At 38.0% G+C, this 19863-nt stretch overlaps 1 protein-coding gene across 1 annotated transcript in view; it reads left to right on the forward strand.

Moving 5' to 3' along the window:
- The window catches only part of SEC63 (SEC63 protein translocation regulator), a 66156-nt gene that overhangs the window by 12738 nt on the left and 33555 nt on the right, over positions 1-19863 (forward strand). Inside the window, exons 2-4 of the mRNA XM_086317461.1 lie at positions 6325-6424; positions 13587-13701; positions 15135-15247. Of these exons, the coding sequence (XP_086173587.1) occupies positions 6325-6424; positions 13587-13701; positions 15135-15247 (328 nt within the window). The remainder of the gene's footprint in view (positions 1-6324; positions 6425-13586; positions 13702-15134; positions 15248-19863) is intronic.

Genomic DNA, 19863 nt, shown 5'->3' on the forward strand with positions numbered 1-19863 from the left:
AAATGACTTACTAGGATAAAAATATATTACAATTAGGATAAAATTATGTGGGGGAGGTAGGATGAAGAGCTTGTTCATGAATTTCTGTAAATGGATGATGGTGGGTATGAAATTGCTATGGTTTTCACATTTCATTGGTACATCTAAAAGCGATGAAACTTTTATTTTAAAATGTCAACTTATGTTGGAAATGACATATTTGCCACCTCTTCAAACGTACAATGAAAATTTTAGATGCCAAATTAGAAGTCTATAAGAAGGTACATGATTTTAAATTCTTTTGTAATAAGCAGGCACACAGATTTGAAGATCTCATCTGGCTAACATTCTTTTAGCTCTTCAGATTCTAGGAGTACAGTGCTAAGGGTTCACTCTGTACTACAGACTGGCAGATCATTCTGCAGGACAGATGGATGTGACTGTTTTAGTGAAGGCATTGTATAGCTTATGAATCACAATCATAATAACCTATCCCCAAACCTGGACTATTCCTGTGAACATACAGACTTTATGATTGCTGAGAGCAGTCATCATGTGTTGCTCTGTTGTTTTCTAAATCACAGAATTATTTTATGACCTTGTAATTTCCTTTTTCTATAAATGTGAGTAATTTCTTTAAAAAGTATAAATTAATGATATTACTTAGGTAGTTTTTCCTGGCCATGAAACTAGTAATTGTATAAACTGCTACTGCTAAGTCGCTTCAGTTGTGTCTGACTCTGTGCGACCCCATAGACGGCCTCCTACCAGGCTCCCCTGTCCCTGGGATTCTCCAGGCAAGAACACTGGTTGCCATTTCCTTCTCCAGTGTATGAAAGTGAAAAGTGAAAAATAAAGTCCCTCAGTTGTGTCCGACTCAGCGACCCATGGACTGCAGCCTACCAGGCTCCTCTGTCCATGGGATTTTCCAGGCAAGAGTACTGGAGTGGGGTGCCATTGCCTTCTCCTAATGAATTCCTTTTTATTCTAAGTGTCTTTAAAAGAAACCATCTGGAAGGACTTCACTTTTTTTCTTTTCCATTATGGTTACAGGGTGTCGAGTACAGTGCCCTGTGCGGTTACAATAGGACCTTGTTGTTTATTCATTCTGTATATAGTAGTTTGCATCTGCTGGTCTCAAACTCCCAAGCCAGCCCTCCCTGTGGAAAGATTTTCCTTTTGACAGTTACTTTGACTTGAGGTCTATAGCATTTTGGAATGTGTACTGTGAATATTTAGTTGTGCTGGGTGCCACTGTGTTACTGTGTCAGCCAAACCCCATGCTACTTACTGATTAAATATCCTCCTACAAGGCTAGGGTGTGAGTTTTGGATTGGGAGTAAGAAGACAAGGTTCATTACACATTGTGCAAGACTTTGGGGGCTAAAAACCATGTGTACTTTCTCTTGGACAGAAACATTGGGAGAATATCATTCCTTTGAATAGATCAAGCCATCTGGTTATTAAAGAGACTTCAGCATGTTCTTGTAACATGTTTCCTTGGTTTTATGCTTAAAATGGGAGACGGTGGAGGCTTAATTTAATGAAATACAGATTTAAAAATCTCCAGTGATGTTTTCAAAAGTGTCCATAATTTAACTGTGAAAATCAGGAAATTAACATTATAACCGTATCATTTTCAGACCTATTCAACTTTTGTCACTTGTCTCAGTGGATGTCCTTTTCAGAAGATTTGTTTAAGAATCACACATCACATTTAGTTGACGTGTTTCTTGCCTGTCCTTCACGCTGGAACAGTTCTTCACTTTTTTCTTGACTTAAGATCTTAGGCCAATTATTTTGTAGAATGGACCCAAAGTTCTGTTGTCTGATGTTTTCTTATGATTTGATTCAGGTTATATATCTTAGAGAAGAATTTTGCAAAACTGATTCTGTGTTCTTCTCTTTGTGTTCTATCAGATGGCATATAATTGCATTTGTCTCATTGGTGGTGATGTTTACTGACACCTGATTAAGATGGTGCCCATCAGATTTTTTGTATTAGTTTCCTGTTGTTGCTGTAACAAACCACAACCTCAGTGGCTTAAAACAATACACATTTATTCTTTTATAGTTCTGAAGGGCAGACTTGCCAGGCAGGTTTTACTTGGCTTGTCATGGTGTTGGCAGGGCAGGTTCTTTCTGGAGGGTTTAGAATAGAATCTTATCTTTTCCAGCTTTTGGAGACAGCCCGTATTCTTTGGCTTGTGGCCCCTTCCTCCATCTTCAAAGGAAGTCACTCCAACCTCTGCTGCCAAGGTCACATCATCTTCTCTTTGACCCTCTTGCTTCCTTATTAGGAACCCTGTGATTATATTCAGTTCAGTCGCTCAGTTGTGTCCGACTCTTTGCGACACCGTGAATCGCAGCACGCCAGGCCTCCCTGTCCATCACCAACTCCCGGAGTTCACTCAAACTCAAGTCCATCGAGTCAGTGATGCCATCCAGCCATCTCATCCTCTGTCATCCCCTTCTCCTCCTGCCCGCAATCCCTCCCAGCATCAGAGTCTTTTCCAGTGAGTCAGCTCTTTGCATGAGGTGGCCAAAGTATTGGAGTTTCAGCTTTAGCATCATTCCAAAGAACACCCAGGACTGATCTCCTTTAGAATGGACTGGTTGGATCTCCTTGCAGTCCAAGGGACTCTCAAGAGTCTTCTCCAACACCATAGTTCAGAAGCATTAATTCTTCGGTGCTCAGCTTTCTTCACAGTCCAACTCTTACATCCATACATGACTACTGGAAAAACCACAGCCTTGACTAGACAGACCTTTGTTGGCAAAGTAATGTCTCTGCTTTTGAATATGTTATCTAGGTTGGTCATAACTTTCCTTCTAAAGGAGTAAGCGTCTTTTAATTTCATGGCTGCAGTCACCATCTGCAGTGATTTTGGAGCCCCCAAAAATAAAGTCTGCCACTGTTTCCACTGTTTCCCCATCTATTTCCCATGAAGTGATGAACCAGATGCCATGATCTTCGTTTTCTGAGTGTTGAGCTTTAAGCCAACTTTTTCACTCTCCTCTTTCACTTTCATCAAGAGGCGCTTTAGTTCCTCTTCACTTTCTGCCACAAGGGTTGTGTCATCTTCATATCTGAGGTTATTGATATTTCTCCTGGCAGTCTTGATTCCAGCTTGTGCTTCTTCCAACCCAGCGTTTCTCATGAACTCTGCATATAAGTTAAATAAGCAGGGTGACAATATATAGCCTTGACGGACTCCTTTTCCTATTTGGAACCAGTCTGTTGTTCCATGTCCAGTTCTAACTGTTGCTTCCTGACCTACATACAGATTTCTCAAGAGGCAGTTCAGGTGGTCTGGTATTCCCATCTCTTTCAGAATTTTCCACAGTTTATTGTGATCCACACAGTCAAAGGCTTTGGCATAGTCAATAAAGCAGAAATAGATGTTTTTCTGGAACTCTCTTGCTTTTTCCATGATCCAGCGGATGTTGGCAATTTGATCTCTGGTTCCTCTGCCTTTTCTAAAAGCAGCTTGAACATCAGGAAGTTCACAGTTCACATATTGCTGAAGCCTGGCTTGGAGAATTTTGAGCATTACTTTACTAGCGTGTGAGATGAGTGCAATTGTATGGTAGTTTGAGCATTCTTTGGCATTGCCTTTCTTTGGGATTGGAATGAAAACTGACCTTTTCCAGTCCTGTGGCCACTGCTGAGTTTTCCAAATTTGCTGGCATATTGAGTGCAGCACTTTCACAGAATCATCTTCAGGATTTGAAATAGCTCAACTGGAATTTCATCACCTTCACTAGCTTTGTTCGTAGTGACGCTTTCTAAGGCCCACTTGACTTCACATTCCAGGATGTCTGGCTCTAGGTCAGTGATCATACCATCGTGATTATCTGGGTCATGAAGATCTTTTTTGTACAGTTCTTCTGTGTATTCTTGCCACCTCTTCTTAATATCTTCTGCTTCTGTTAGGTCCATACCATTTCTGTCCTTTATCGAGCCCATCTTTGCATGAAATGTTCCCTTGGTATCTCTAATTTTCCTGAAGAGATCTCTAGTCTTTCCCATTCTGTTGTTTTCCTCTATTTCTTTGCATTGATCGCTGAGGAAGTCTTTCTTATCTCTCCTTGCTATTTAGAACTCTGCATTCAGATGCTTATATCTTTCCTTTTCTCCTTTGGTTTTCGCTTCTCTTCTTTTCACAGCTATTGGGACCACCCAAATAATACAGAATAATTTTCCCATCTCAAATGTTTAATTTAGTTACATCTGTGAAGTCCTGTTTGCTATGCGAGATCATACATTCACTGAATCTGGGTACTAGGATGTCGTAGACATCTTCAGGGGGAGCAGTTATTCAGCATATCACTTCCCCATTGTAAAGTCATTCTCTTCCTTTTGTAATATTTTGTGGGAAGATACTTGGATCTCTGGTTCCTGTTAGTGGAGAATACTATTTGGAAATCAAGATCTGGGTGCTAGGTGTGTTCACTGCTACTGAGATGTCATTGTTCCTAGGCTCACTTAGTCGAGTTAGGAAAGATGTATGTATGTATGTGTATAGGTCTACATCTGTGTTTCTATATTAAAAGATATTAGTTGGTTCATACTGATGCCTTCAGTTCCAGTCTTAATACCACAGAGGTCATTTCATATTTTCTAATCATACATGTAACTCACTTCTCTGACATGAAAAACTGACTCCAGTTGTCCTTACTGTATTAACTTACTTGATAAGTCTCCTTGCATATTACCACTCTCCCTTCTGCAACTGCTCCTCCCCCTTCCTGAATCCCTCTTCATCTTACCCGATTCTGATAAGTCTTGCCACATAGCGCTCTCATGGGGATTCTTTCCTCAAAGCATGGTGGTAACAGGTAGGTAGACTTCTTAGATGGCAGCTTTGGAGCATTCTATTATATGCAGAGTTCTTTTATTTACTTATCTGGTATCTCGTTTAAGGACTTTGGTTTTGTAGGTGTTTTTTTATTTTTCTTGCCATGCCACGTGGCCTTTGGGGATCTTAGGTCCCTGACCAGAGTTCAGACCTGCACGCCCAGCAGTGGAAGTGCAGTCTTAACTACTGGACCACTAGGGAAGTCTCGTTGTTTTTTTTAATATTATGAAAGATGTTTTACTTGATACTAAACAGCTAATGATCTGTTTTGTTGGCAACATCCAAAGCATTATAGTGAGGGGCCTGTTGAACATATACCTTCCCTCCATCAGCCCTAATCAGGGTGTTGACCTAGGCCAGATCAATGTTGTAGAGCTTCTTCGTAGATGTGATACTTTGTCTTTGATATCCATAATGAACACAAGTGTATTGCTTGCTGTCTTCTATTGTCTTCATGACCATCTTCCTGCTCAGGGGGAACTTGATGATGACACAATGATTAAGCTTATTGCTCTTCCAAGGGTAATTGGGCTGCCTTTGGAGTATCGTGGGCCACCTAGAAGGTGGGTAATGTGATCTTCTCTCTTTCTGTGGCTGTGGATGTCTTTTAGCACTGCCTTCTTGGCCTTCCAAGCTTTCGTCTTTGGCTTTGGTGTGACATAGGCTTCTTTCTTTGCTTTTTGTATGCCGTCTTCATGAAAAGGTAGATTTTTATTTTAAAACTTAATCTAAAACTTTTTTAAACTTGGGAGACTTATTTAAACCAAGTGATTGTGGTGAGCTTAGAAAAACAGTATATGGTATCTTGTCTTTGGTTTAATTCCTTTTAAAATTGAATTGCAGATTTTTCCTGGGGACTAGAATAATGCCTTTTGTTACAACTTTTAAATCTGTTTGAATTTCTTATGAGTTTGTGTGACTTTTCTCATTTAACTTAATTATTTTTATGTTTGAAGAGTATCAAACATATTTCATATTTCAACTATTTTGCACTTTTTGTTACTTCTATAGCAGAAGAAGAAGGAGGAGAGAATTTTCTTAGAAACTACTATGTAATTAAATATTTTGGGTTCAAGTCAGGTTTTAAGTTTTTCAATTAAAAGTTATATCTCACATGAGAAATGATTGCCTGGTAGTTGAATAAAATTTTCCAGATAGATCACTTGTTCTAAGTGGTAGAAAATTGAGCCTATCTTGTGAATTTTTCTTAAAACGTTAAGTAGAGAGTACTTTGAGGAGGGCATGGCAGCCCACTCAGTATTCTTGCCTGGAGAATCCCTATGGACAGAGGAGCTTGGTGGGCTGCAGTCCATGGGGTCACAAAGAGTTGGATATAGCTGAGCAACTAAGCACAGCACAGAGAGTACTTTGATGTTCCAGTGAAGTATTAGCATGATAATGAAGGTTAATATGGTTTTAACTCTGATTTTGCCTTCACTGTGAAAATGGTTTAACTTATCCCCTTCTTTTTCTTTTTTGACAGAGCAAAATCGATTAAAGAATATCAGAAAAGTATATGGAAGATGTATGTGGTACCGTTTACGGTTATTAAAGCCCCAGCCAAATATTATTCCTACAGTAAAGTAAGTAATTGGTTTCAATTAAAAACAAAACAAAACATGAGTTGTGTTTACTCTTTGCTAGGTATCATATGAAATAGGGGTATAAAGATGAATGGGCTTCCCAGGTGGCGCTGTGGTAAGGAATCCTGCCAATGCAAGAGACACAAGGGATCCAGGTTCAATCCTTGGTTGGGAACTGCCTGGAGTAGGAAATGGTACCTCACTCCAGTATTCTTGCCTGGGGAATCCCATGGGCAGAGAGGCCTGGTGGGCTACAGTCCGTAGGGTTGCAAAGAGTCAGATACAACTAAGCACATAATGATGAATAAAATCTGTGTCTGTGAAGAAATTGTAACCTTAGTAGGAGTAAGATGTGATTAGTAAATTTGAGAACAGTCTGAACTGAGTGGTTTAGAAGTTCAAAAGAGAGAGAGGGTACTTCTGACTAGAGGGAGGAGAGGAGAAAGAAGTCAAATTTTGAAGGAACATCTTAAATATCTTGTGTCAGGATTTGAATTTTGTCTCAGACTATGGAGGAGTCTTTAAAAGATTATCAGAAGCATGGAGGTGACATAGTCAAGTTTGCATTTCATAGTGATTGAAGTTTGTGGATGCATACTGTGTGGCAGGTGCTGTACTAGGATTTCATATGTTACTCATTAGCTTTATATTAACTTTTAGGTAGATGTTTTTGCTTTTTCTCAAGTGAGGAAACTGAGACTAAGAAGATGAGGAAACTTGACTAAGTTCTTGCAGCAAGAAGTGGTAGAGTGAGGATCTGATTACTCTTTATTTTTGCAAGGCCATCTACATAAATAGGCCATTAGCATGTTTAATCAGAGTAGATGTCTTTGATTTTTCGAGGCTTTGTTGGTTAGCACCTGGGCTTTGGATCTTCACCCTAAGTCATCAGTTTAGAGGTAACATGAAACTGAGGGCAAGTGAAAGAGCTGTCATTAGTGAAGGACTGCTGCTGCTGCTGCTAAGTCACTTCAGTCGTGTCTGACTCTGTGCGATCCCATAGACAGCAGCCCACCAGGCTCCCCTGTCCCTGGGATTCTCCAGGCAAGAACACTGGAGTGGGTTGCCATTTCCTTCTCCAATGCATGAAAGTGAAAAGTGAAAGTGAAGTTGCTCAGTCATGTCCAACTCTTAGTGACCCCATGGACTGAAGCCCACCAGGCTCCTCCGTCCATGGGATTTTCCAGACAAGAGTACTGGAGTGGGGTGCCATTGCCTTCTTTGTCTGAAGGACTTTACCCTGTGAATTACCTGCATATATCTATCTAGTAGATAGGAGGGCAAGACCTGGCAGAGGAAATTAGTAAAAGCAGAACCAGTTATTTTTAAATCTTGGTTTAAATGATGATAGTTTTCAACATATGTGTATTACTTAAGGAGACTTAAATAGTTCCTTTGTAGAGGGAGGGAAATCTTAGCTTTAATGTTATGAAACTAAAAGGCAAAATTAGTGTTTACCAGAGTAGTTTCATATTTGCTATGTATTCCTTGCTATTGCTTCTCTTTTTAGATTAAACTTATGAGGCACCAAGGCAGGTATATTTGGCTTTCCAGTTTCTTCTCTTTTGGGCTTTGGTCAACACATTGTGGGTATCTGAACCTCAATTTCAAGGGGAAAAAACCTAACTTTGTGATGTTTTCTTCAGTAATTAGTAAAGATATTTACTTAAATTGAACTTCAGATTATTGGATGTTTAAGTAAGAATTAAATAATACTGGTAAAAATATAAATAAGGTCAGGAGCCATCAAAACTTTTTTGCTACTTGACCCTGAAGCATTCTTTCAAAATTAAGCAGTCATTATCTGTTACTTTAATTTCTGGAAGTTGCTTCCAAAATGACTTTTAAGGTATGCTTAAAGAAAAAACATAGGACACTAATTATTGAAGCCACATGTAAGGAAAATGCATGTCTTTTCAGAGAAACCAAACATGCTTTTAAAAAACTGGACCCAGAGCATGATGTAATCTGTTATGTTTCTTCCTTTGGTCTCGCTCTCAGGAAATCAGGATGGTTTTTATTGGTTGTGGTAGTTTTCATCAGTTTGGGAATTCTCTCAACAACCTGCTTGTCCCTTTATGCATTAGCTCAGAGGGCCAGATGCCGCACATAGAGCAGTCTTAACACGGGGTGTAGTGCATTTTAGGTATTTTGTTCCCTTTCTCTTCTAACCTTGTTTGCTTTAAAAATTTTACTTTAGTGGTTTTCAGTTTCTCTTTTATCTTTGTTTTTTGAGCTTTGTAGCCTTTTGGGAAAGTTGGCAAAACAAGATGTGGAGTTACTAAGTTTGTGTGGAAATAAAATATAATTTAAAATGTTCTTTAGCATATTGAAGGTATTAGCAAACTTTGGCTTTGAGTCACAAGTTCCTATTTTAAATTATTTTCATTATTCAGTCAATAAGTAGTTACTGTGTGCTGTGTATGTGTCAAATATTATACTAGGTGCTGATATACTGTGAGTAACAAAATACTGGCGAGTAAACAAATGATAATAGTTTAGTAAGGGTTGTAAAGGAGGATTGGGGTGCCATGAAAGAACAGAGGTAGGGCTCTTAACTGGCTTGAGACAGTGAAGGCATTCTTGAGTAAGTGAGGGGTCCTAGTTGAGAGCTGAGACGTGGGCAAGAGTTAGTGGTAACAGCCGAGAGCTGCCATGAGTTGTTTGTTTATCATCTGTGAAGCGCCTTTTAGATGCTTTACATACCTTTGTTGTTGTTCCTAAGTCAGGTCCGGCTCTTTGCAATCCCACCGACTGCAGCACGCCAGCACACCAGGCTTCCCTGTCCTTCACTATCTCCTGGAGTTTGCTCAAACGCATGTCCATTGAGTCAGTGATGCCATCCAACCATCTCATTCTCTGTTGCCCCCTTCTCCTCCTGCCCTCAATCTTTCCCAGCAACAGGGTCTTTTCCAGTGAATCGGCTCTTTGCATCAGGTAGCCAAAGTACTGAAACTTCAGCTTCAGCAGCAGTCCTTCCAATTCAGGGTTGATTTCTTTTAGGATTGACTGGTTTGATCTCCTTGCTGTCCAAAGGACGCTCAAGAGTCTTCTCCAGCACCACAATTTGAAAGCCTCAGTTCTTCGGCACTCAGCCTTCTTTATCGTCCAACTTTCATATCCATACATGACTACTGGAAAAACCATAGCTTTCCTTCCAAGGAGCAAGCGTCTTTTAATTTCATGGCTGCAGTTGTTGTCTGCAGTGATTTTGGAGCCCAAGAAAATAAAATATGCCACTGCTTCCACTTTTTTTCCCCCCTCTATTTGTCATAAAATAATGGAACCAGATGCCATGAGTTAGTTGTTTGATGTTGAATTTTAAGCCAGCATTTTCACCTCTCCTCTTTCACCTTCATCAAGAGGCTCTTTAATTCCTCTTCGCTTTTTGCCATTAGAGTGATATCGTCTGCATATCTGAGGTTTTTTATATTTCTCCTGGCTATCTTGATTCCAACTTGTGCTTCATCCAGTCCGGCATTTCACATGATGTACTCTGGTGGCTCATATGGTAAAGCATCTGCCCGCAATGTGGGACCCTGGTTTGATCCCTGGGACGGGAAGATCCCCTGGAGAAGGAAATGGCAACCCACTCCAGTACTCTTGCCTAGAAAATTCCATGGATGGAGGAGCCTGGTGGTCTACAGTGCGTGGAGTCGCAAAGAGTCAGACATGACTGAGTAACTTCACTTCACTTGACTCACTTTACTCTGCATTTAAGTTAAATAAGGAGGATGACAATATACAGACTTGACATACTCCTTTTTTGACATACTCCAATTTTGAACCAGTCTGTTGTTTCATGTTTGGTTCTGTTGCTTCTTGGCCTGTATCTAGGTTTCTCAGGAGGCTAGTAAGGTGGTCTAGTAATTCCCATCTCTTTAAGAAATTTCCACAGTTTGTTGTGATCCATACAGTCAAAGGCTTTTAGCTTAGTCAGTGAAGCATAAGCAGATGTTTTTCTGGAATTCCCTTGCTTTCTCTGTGATCCAACAAAAGGTGGCAGTTTGATCTCTGGTTTCTCTGCCTTTTCTAAATCCAGCTTGTACATCTGGAAGTTCTTGGTTCACATACTATTGAAGCCTAGCTTGAAGGATTTTGAGCATTACCTTGCTATCATGTGAACGGAGCACAGTTGTGCAGTAGTTTGAACATTCTTTGGCATTGTCGTTCTTTGGGATTGAAATGAAAATTGACCTTTTCCAGTCCTGTGGCCTTTGTTGAGTTTTCCAAATTTACTGACATATTGAGTGCAGCACTTTAACAGCATCATCTTTTAGTATGTTAAAAAGCTCAGCTGGAATTCCATCACCTCCACTAGCTTTGTTTGTAGTAATGCTTCCTAAGGCCCACTTGACTTTACATTCCAGGATGTCTGGCTCTAGGTGAGTGACCACACCATCATGGTTATCCAGGTCATTAAGACCTTTTTTGTACAGTTCTGTGTATTCTTGCCGCCTCTTCTGCTTCTGTTAGGTCCTTGCTGTTTCTTTGTTTTATTGTGCCCATCTTTGCATGAAGTGTTCCTTTGGTATCTCCAGTTTTCTTCAAGAGATTTTTAGTCTTTCCCATTCTATTGTTTTCCTCTATTTTTTGCATTGTTCACTTAAGAAGGCTTTCTTATCTCTTGCTATTCTCTGGAACTCTGCATTCAATTGGGTGTATCTTTCCGTTTCTTCTTTATATACCTGCTGCTGCTGCTGCTGCTAAGTCGCTTCACTCGTGCCCGACTCTGTGCGACCCCAGAGATGGCAGCCCACCAGGCTTCCCTGTCCCTGGGATTCTCCATGCAAGAACACTGGAGTGGCTTGCCATTTCCTTCTCCAATGCATGGAAATGAAAAGTGAAAGTGAAGTCGCTCAGTCGTGTCCGACTCTAGCTACCCCATGGACTGCAGCCTACCAGGCTCCTCTGTCCATGGGATTTTCCAGGCAAGAGTACTGGAGTGAGGTGCTAATCTTATTTAATTCTCGGACCCACTCTAGAAATTGGAAACTGAGCTAAACAACTTGCCAAGATCTCTTAGGTAATAAGGGGTAAAACTGGGATTTGACTTTTTGTTCCAGAGCCTATCACTGGATAGGAAGGTAAAACTGGAAGTATTCTAGGTATTCTTTGTCTTTGGGCATGTGGAAAGCAGCTTCCAGTATTATGCCCTTTAATAAGGTTTAGAACGTGGATTTGGCCAGGTAGAACAAAATTTGTGTCTGAGTGCCATTTGTGTTTGTTACTCTGAGGTTAGTTAGAACTGAGCATAAAATCCTGTCCACATGCTCAAGGAGTTTGCAGTGAGCCAGAGGGTCATGGTTTATGTTTCTTTGACTGTAATCATGGTCTTCCTGTTGATTATCTTGACAGCGGTTATGGATTGGGTAGATAATTTGAGTTGAGTCTTGAAGGATAAGTACAGTTTGGATATGTAGAAATGAAGAATGGGAATTCTAGGTAGAAAGACCCAGGAGAGCAAAAGCATGATGGTGGAAAAACTTAGGGAACTTTGGGAGGTGGCGATTTATTTTGTTTGAAAAACTAGGATGATAAAAGTAAAGAGGTAGGTAGGAATTGGGCCTGAGAAACTCAGTCCAGATAAACATGTTTTAAGCTATGTTTCTATCAAGAGAGCTTAAATGCATGAAATGTTTTCTTTTTGTGTTTGAAAACAGATCACTTCGGTTTGTTTGACTAGGATTCCTATGATTCATTTATGTCTTTGTTTAACAGTTCCTATCTAATATAACAGATTGTGATACAAAACATGTAAAAAATAAAAATTATTCCATTTCATCACTTAAAGATAAACACCATTAAGATGATTTACCTTCTATATTTTTATTTATAATAAACTTTATTTACAAAAAATAGGATTACATTGTACATACAGCTTTGAAATCTGTTTTTCTATTTTAACACTGTAAAGTAGAGAATCTTCCACAGCAAGTATTTTTAGAGTCTAGATAGCATTTCTCTATAGATATACTGTTACTGATCTGTTCAGTACTCTACTGATGGACATTTATATGTGTTTTCAGGTATTAATTATATCTGTTACCACCCTTATACTTTATAAACTTAGTTTTAGTTTATTTGCTTCTTAATTTCTTGAAGTGGAGTAGATTGATAGTTTAAAAGATATATAGTTCTTTAGGGCTTTTGATAACCTTATTGCCAGATATTCCGTCAGAGTGTACATTGTATGAGAGTTCCTTTTTTCCTTAGCTTCTCCAACACTGGTAATATCAATTTTTAAAATGTTTTTATTAAATAGAACATACTGAAGTAGAAAGAAATGATTTTTCCCCCAAAACTATATATTCTTTTATGTCTTTTTTTTTTTAACCTGTAGTGCACATCTTTCTATCATGCTCAGTTGCATCTGACTCTTTGTGACCCTTTTGACTGTAGCCTGGCAGGCTCTTCTGTCCATGGGGTTTTTCAGGCAAGAATGCTGGAGTGGTTGCCATTTCCTCCTCCAGGGGATCTTCCCAACCCAGGGATGGAACCTGAGTCTCCAGTGTCTCCTGAATTGCAGGCGAATTCTTTACACATTGAACCATCTGGGAAGCCCACATGTCTTTCTGTATTTGTTAGCTAAAAATGTTCCATTTTGTGGCTTTATCTTGGTTTATTTAATTAGTCTCCTATGAATGATTTAATTAGTTCCCAATAAATGGACATTAAGTTTGTTTCCAAATTTTTACTGTTATGGTAAACAGGACTACTTAAGGCCACTTATCTTTGCGCAATTGACCAATTATTTTTTGTAGTTTACCTTACTAGAAGTGTAATTGCGAGGTCAAGAGCAGTTCTTTTTTACATTAAATGGTTAACTGAATAGTAAGTATAATGTATTTGATCTAATTTAATGCATCCAGTAAATGAGAGTTGAATTAACTTCTTACTTAAATTCTGCAAATAGGAACTGAGAGAATATTACATGCCAGGCACTGCTAGATTCTAGAGAATTCAAAGGGGCATAAAGACACTGTCATTATTATATCTTACAACCCAGTGATTACAGAATTTAAGTCAGTAACACTAATTTAAGTCAGTGAGACTACTTTAGATTATTCTATGCCTTGGTCTTGCCAAAATGTCTTTAGAATCTAAAGGAAACCCAAAGAGTTGTATTTACTTATATTTCACTTATCTTTTTTCTCAACAGGAAAATAGTTCTTCTTGCAGGATGGGCATTGTTCTTATTCCTTGCATACAAAGTTTCCAAAACAGACCGAGAATATCAAGAATACAATCCTTATGAAGTATTAAATTTAGATCCCGTAAGTAGTATTTTTATATAATGTACATTAGTTTAATGATCCCTTGAAAATACTGTAGGCCCACAGCCTAAAAGAAAGTGAGTTGTGCCTAAAGAAATCAGACTCCGATCAGTTAAAAAGATACCTAATCTGTTTTTATTCTAATGCATATATATATATATATGTTTTTGAAGCTACAGAGGTCAATTACCATCCTATTAAGAGTTGGTTTGTAATTGCTAAAATGTAAAAAATATTTGGAGGTGAGAAGTTAGTATATTTTTAAAAGACGTTTCTAAGATTGGTTTAATGCAAAGTTAGAACCAGGAGGTTTATTTATGTTAGTTGGATAGGACCCTGTTTTAGTTGACACTAAGGTAGTATGTTAAGTCTTTATGTCTTGTAAAGAACTGGTAGCTTTGTCATAGAAATTGAGATTAACCTGGAATGTATCTGTTAGGTGACTTTCTTCTTTTTTTTTTTTAACATTTTTTAAAAATTAGTTTTTATTGGAGTATAGTCGCTTTACAGTGTTGTGTGTTAGGTGACTTTCTTAATTGAACTTGATTGATGGATCTAAGTAGAAAATTAGTCTTTTAAATTTATCTGTGGCAAGTTAGAACTGAAATGTATGCTAGAGATCATCTAGCATTTTCTTCTGATGGAGGAAATGAGGCCTGGAAAATCTGTGTTTTGTCTGGTGTCCCATAACTTCTAGTAAACAAACTGAACCTAGTGCTCTTTCCATTTCTCCCCCATACTGCTCTCTTTTATTTCTTGTCTCTGCTCAGTAGATGGCTTGATCCAGAGATTCACATAACGCAAAGTAAGGAGTGTATTTATCTTCTGGTTTTCTGCTTTGTAGAAGAAAAGTTTGCATACCATCTGAATTTTCTTATTGTGATGATTATGGTCATCAAGAGAGCTATTTTAAGTTTTAAAGGTTTGGGGACAATTTAATGCCATAAAAAAAATCAATGTGAAAAATTGATGAATAGAAATTGAATCTAATTAGGAAACAACTAAGGTAAACTAAGTTACTTAATATTAAAATGTTGTCAAACAGATGAAACCAAATAGTCTTCAGATTATTTCTTAGAAAAGAGGTTAACCTTTGATTTTTTTTTTCAGCCAGACTTAATTAACTTGATCATTCTTTGATATTTAAAATTCTGTGTCATTTTATTTTATTTAAATGGCATTCATATATTATCAATCTCAAATCATCTATGTGCATGGCATATAGTTAGATGCCCAGTAAAATAAAATATATCGAATAGCATAAATATTTTTACTTAAAAATATGTGAGTGAAATTTATAGGACAAGATATATAGGATGAAAACTTCATTTTCTGTAACTATTGAGTAGTTCAATATTTTAAGTTCAGAATGGGATGGATTATATTTTACAGTAGCCTGCCTATTTTTACTAAAAGAAAGTCTTTTCTTTTAGGGGGCAACTGTAGCAGAGATTAAGAAACAGTATCGTTTGCTGTCTCTTAAATATCATCCAGATAAAGGAGGTGATGAAGTTATGTTCATGAGAATAGCAAAAGCTTATGCAGCGTAAGTATTTTAGGACTTGTTATACATTTTTAAGTTTTCTATTGGAATAAAATAGTAATCAGTAAAATAATTGTCATATACTTTTTTCAAGTGTTGACCTCATATGTTGAGTCTTCTATGGAACTTCCTGATAACCCTGCAGGGGTAATTTAGCTAAACCTTAATTTTAAGTAGTGCTTTTGCCATGTGAGTTGATTAAGTAGTAAGTGATATGTTAATTGAGCTATTTTCAAAGCATACTGATTAGAAGAGGATATACTAACACTTTGCTTTCATTTCTAGGCTTTTTATTAGGCTAGATCTAGTTCTTTTAAATGAGACAAGCATACAAGCATTATAGCTTGTTTCATTTAAACTATTTAAAGATGAGTTTAATTTTTGGAAAACAGGATAGAGGATATAAAATTTAGTTATTTCTTGGGTGTTAATATTGCAGGAGATAAAAAGGCAGCTGGATTCTTCACGAATTATGATAGGTATATCCCACACAACCCTTACGTTGAATTAAAGAGTAAAATACAGACAAGATGTTATCTGTTTTTGAGGAAAACTCAGTAATGTACAATTTTGTAAGCTAACTTAAAAAATATAAGTAATAGAATATGCAGATATAATAGCAGGCTGTGAAAGTGGAATATGAATGACAAAAGTTTGGGAAATACTGTCTTATGCATTTTTGTGCCTAATAGAAGTATATTGACCGTGTCTCCTTTCTCCCTGCAGCCTCCTCCCCCACCCCCTCCATTGGGTGTTTTCTGTGTGAATATGCTTCTGTAATAAAGCAGTACTTGCAGGAGCTTCTGAAGTGTGCTCTACATTTTCTTTTCTGTACAGCAGATGTTCTCCAGATTATTCTTTCAGTTGGTGTGTTCTTTCCCCCTTTTTTCAGTGTCTCCTTCATGCATTTACCCTTGGTGCACAAGTATCACAATATAATGCCTTAGTTGCTGTCTTCAGGTAATTGAAGAACTGGAGATTTCCAGATGTCAGATAGCCAAGATTAATTAGTGTTTTTGGTACAGTTACTTTGCCCCCCTTAGTTTTCAGGTATTGTAACCTTTTCAAGGTCATGATTTTGTTCTCAGGTTACTGGAAATCTGGCTTTATTATGTATGGTCACTATTCTAAAAAGTACTGAAGAATAATATATGGCTTTTGGTTTTAACTTAGTTGCATGATCATGATGTAGTGTTTTGTATGTAAAGGGTCTAAAATAGTTGATGGTCTATCAGGCAGATGAAGAAGTAAAATGATTACAGGACCCAGAACTCTTGAGTTGTTGTAACTTGTACAAATATAACTAGATTAGTTAAAAGGGCACATTTTACTGAATATGTATGTAATAGGTTTGAGTCATTGAATTGAAGCTGCTGTCCTAAGATACGTATTTCAAGCAACTTGTGGAATGCAGTTATAGACTTTGATCTACAAAGTTTTTCAGAATTTGCCTTGGTTATTTAAGCTACTTTCTCTTCCCTTATTTGCTCATTATAATAAATAAGTGGGTCATTTCTATTTCTTCGGGCCAGATTGTTACTTGAAGGAGGTATGGTTATTTTTGAAGAGTTAGGCCAACTTATGAATTCTCTGATTCATTTTTCTGGATACAGTTGGGATTTTGCTTTTGGGTGTAGAACCTGTGTTTAAACTATTTTTTAACACATGGGCAGCGTGAGTTAACATCCTTAAAACTATTTTAATTTTTATAGCCTATGTTTGCACATATTCTTACGTATGAATACATAACTTAGCTGTGTATAGCCAACTCAGGCCACTCATATATAATTTAGTGAAGGCATTCTCTGGATTAGGATTTAAAATCTGAGGTCCCTGAAACAGTATACAGAATTTATGTGTATTTGTAAATGTGCATTTTTTTTCCAGGACAAGAGGGGCATAGATTTCACTAGATTTAGATTCCTAATAGGATTTATGGTATAACCTCCCACCCTCAAAGTCAAGGAATATAATCATGTTTCGGAAACTTGACTCTCCTTGAATTAAAAAAAAAATTACATTAGTACCAGTGGTGTTGTGTGAGCTTATTATATATAAATTATACTGAAATCACACAGCTTCTAAGTTCTTTAAGTCTTAGAAATGGTATTATACTGAAGCACTAACAAGAAGTGAAAAATCAGTTGCTTTCTTAAACTGACTTAAAAAAAATTGATAATTCCTTTGACTATACAGACTGGTTATACAACAGTTGTACACAGATTGGTTTAATGAATGAATTAATGAAATTTTAATCAGATGTGTGTGCAGGTTGAAAAATCAAATGCTTCTTTGATGTGAGCTGTGCTTTATTTTGCTAATCTGAGGGCATTGAATAGAGAACAGAACAGTTTATGTTCCTGCCATCATTAGAAAGGCAGAAAGGAACGAGATAATTATTTTGGGAAAAAGAATCTGATTAGGAGACAGAAAATTTAAAGAAACAATAGCTAAAGCTCTTGATGAAGTGGACAATTATACAGGGAAACCAAGGCAAACGTTTTTGAGAAATATCCCTTCCTTAGCAGAAAAGAATCTTAGCACCACTCCTTATTAACTTGCAGTCTAATAATGCCTTTCCTCGGCTCTTGTATTTTACTGTGGCCTTAGGTCAAATAGTGTAAGTGAAGTTACAGTTGAATAAGGACTAAAGATGTCGAGGTGCTTGTTTTCATAAGTGACCAAATTGATAAGTGTAAAAATATTTTCAAATCATTGAAAAATTTTGCAATTTTATTAAGGTATTTCTGCATTCTTTGTCTCAACTTGGAGCTTTATTAAATAGAAAATACATTGTATCCTAGGTACATATGCCCTGGGAAATAAATTTATGGCTAAAATTCAGTTCAGCTCAGTCATGTCTGACTTCCTGCGACCCATGGACTGCAGCATGTCAGGCTTCCCTGTCCATTACCAACTCCCAGAACCTACTCAAACTCATGTCCATCCTGTCAGTGATGCCATCCAACCATCTAATCCTCTGTCGTCCTTTTCTCCTCCTGCCTGCAATCTTTCCCAGCATCAGGGTCTTTTCCAATGAGTTGGTTCTTCACATCAGGTGGCCAAAGTATTGGAGTTTCAGCTTCCCCCTTCCAATGAATAGTCAGGACTGATTTCCTTTAGGATTGACTGGCTGGATCTCCTTGCAGTCCAAGGGACTCTGAAGAGTCTTACTAACACCACAGTTTAAAAGCATCAATTCTTTGGTGCTCAGCTTTCTTTATAGTCCAACTCACATCCATACATGACTACTGGAAAAACCATAGCTTTGACTAGACAGACCTTCATTGGTAAAGTAATATCACTGCTTTTTAATATGCTGTCTAGGTTTGGCATAGCTTTTCTTCCAAGGAGCAAGTGTCTTTTAATTTCATGGCTGCAGTCACCATCTGCAGTGATTTTGGAGCCCCCCAAAATAAAGTCTGTCATTGTTTCCATTGTTTGCCCATCTATTTGCCATGGAGTGATGGGACCAGATGCCATGATCTTAGTTTTCTGTATGTTGAGTTTTAAGCCAACTTTTTGACTCTCCTCTTTCACTTTCATCAAGAGGCTCTTTAATTCTTCTTTGGTTTCTCCCATAAGGGTGGTGTCATTTGCATGTCTAAGGTTATTGATATTTCTCCCAGCAGTCTTGATTCCAGCTTGTGCTTCATCCAGCCCAGCGTTTCTCATGATGTACTCTGCATAGAAGTTTATAAATAAGCAGGGTAACAATATACAGTCTTGACATACTCCTTTCCCAATTTGGAACCAGTCTGTTGTTCCATGTCTGGTTCTAACTGTTGCTTCTTGTCCTGCATACGATTTCTCAGGAGAAAGATCAGGTGGTCTGGTATTCCCATCTCTAAGAATTTCCCACAGTTTATTGTGATCCACACAGTCAAAGGCTTTGGCATAGTCAAGAAAGCAAAAGTAGATGTTTTTCTGGAACTTGATGATCCAGAATGTTGGCAGTTTTGTCTCTGGTTCCTCTGCCTTTTCTAAATCCAGCTTGAACATCTGGGAAGTTCATGGTTCACATGCTGTTGAAGCCTGGCTTGGAGAATTTTGAACATTACTTTGCTAGCATGTGAGATGAGTGCGATTGTGCAGTGGTTTGAGCATTCTTTGGCATTGCCTTTCTTTGGGATTGGAATGAATACTGACCTTTTCCAGTCTGGTGGCCACTGCTGAGTTTTCCAAATTTGCTGGCATATTGAGTGTAGCACTTTAACAGAATCATCTTTCAGGATTTGAAATAGCTCAACTGGAATTCCATCACCTCCACTAGCTTTGTTCATAGTGATGCTTCCTAAGGCCCACTTGACCTTGCATTCCAGGATGTCTGACTCTAGGTCAGTGATCACACCAACGTGGTTATCTGGGTCCTGAAGCTCTTTTCTGTATAGTTCTGTGTACTCTTGCCACCTCTTCTTAATATCTTCTGCTTCTGTTAGGTCCATACCATTTCTGTCCTTTATCGAGCCCGTCTTTGCATGAAATGTTCCCTTGATATCTTTAATTTTCTTGAAGAGATCTCTAGTTTTTCCCATTCTGTTGTTTTCCTCTATTTCTTTGCATTGATCACTGAGCAAGGCTTTCTTATCTCTCCTTACTATTCTTTGGAATTCTGCATT

Source organism: Bos grunniens, chromosome 9 (genome assembly GCF_055505025.1).
Source record: "Bos grunniens cultivar Pamir isolate PY7600 chromosome 9, Bosgru_T2T1.0, whole genome shotgun sequence".
Lineage (NCBI taxonomy): Eukaryota > Metazoa > Chordata > Mammalia > Artiodactyla > Bovidae > Bos > Bos grunniens.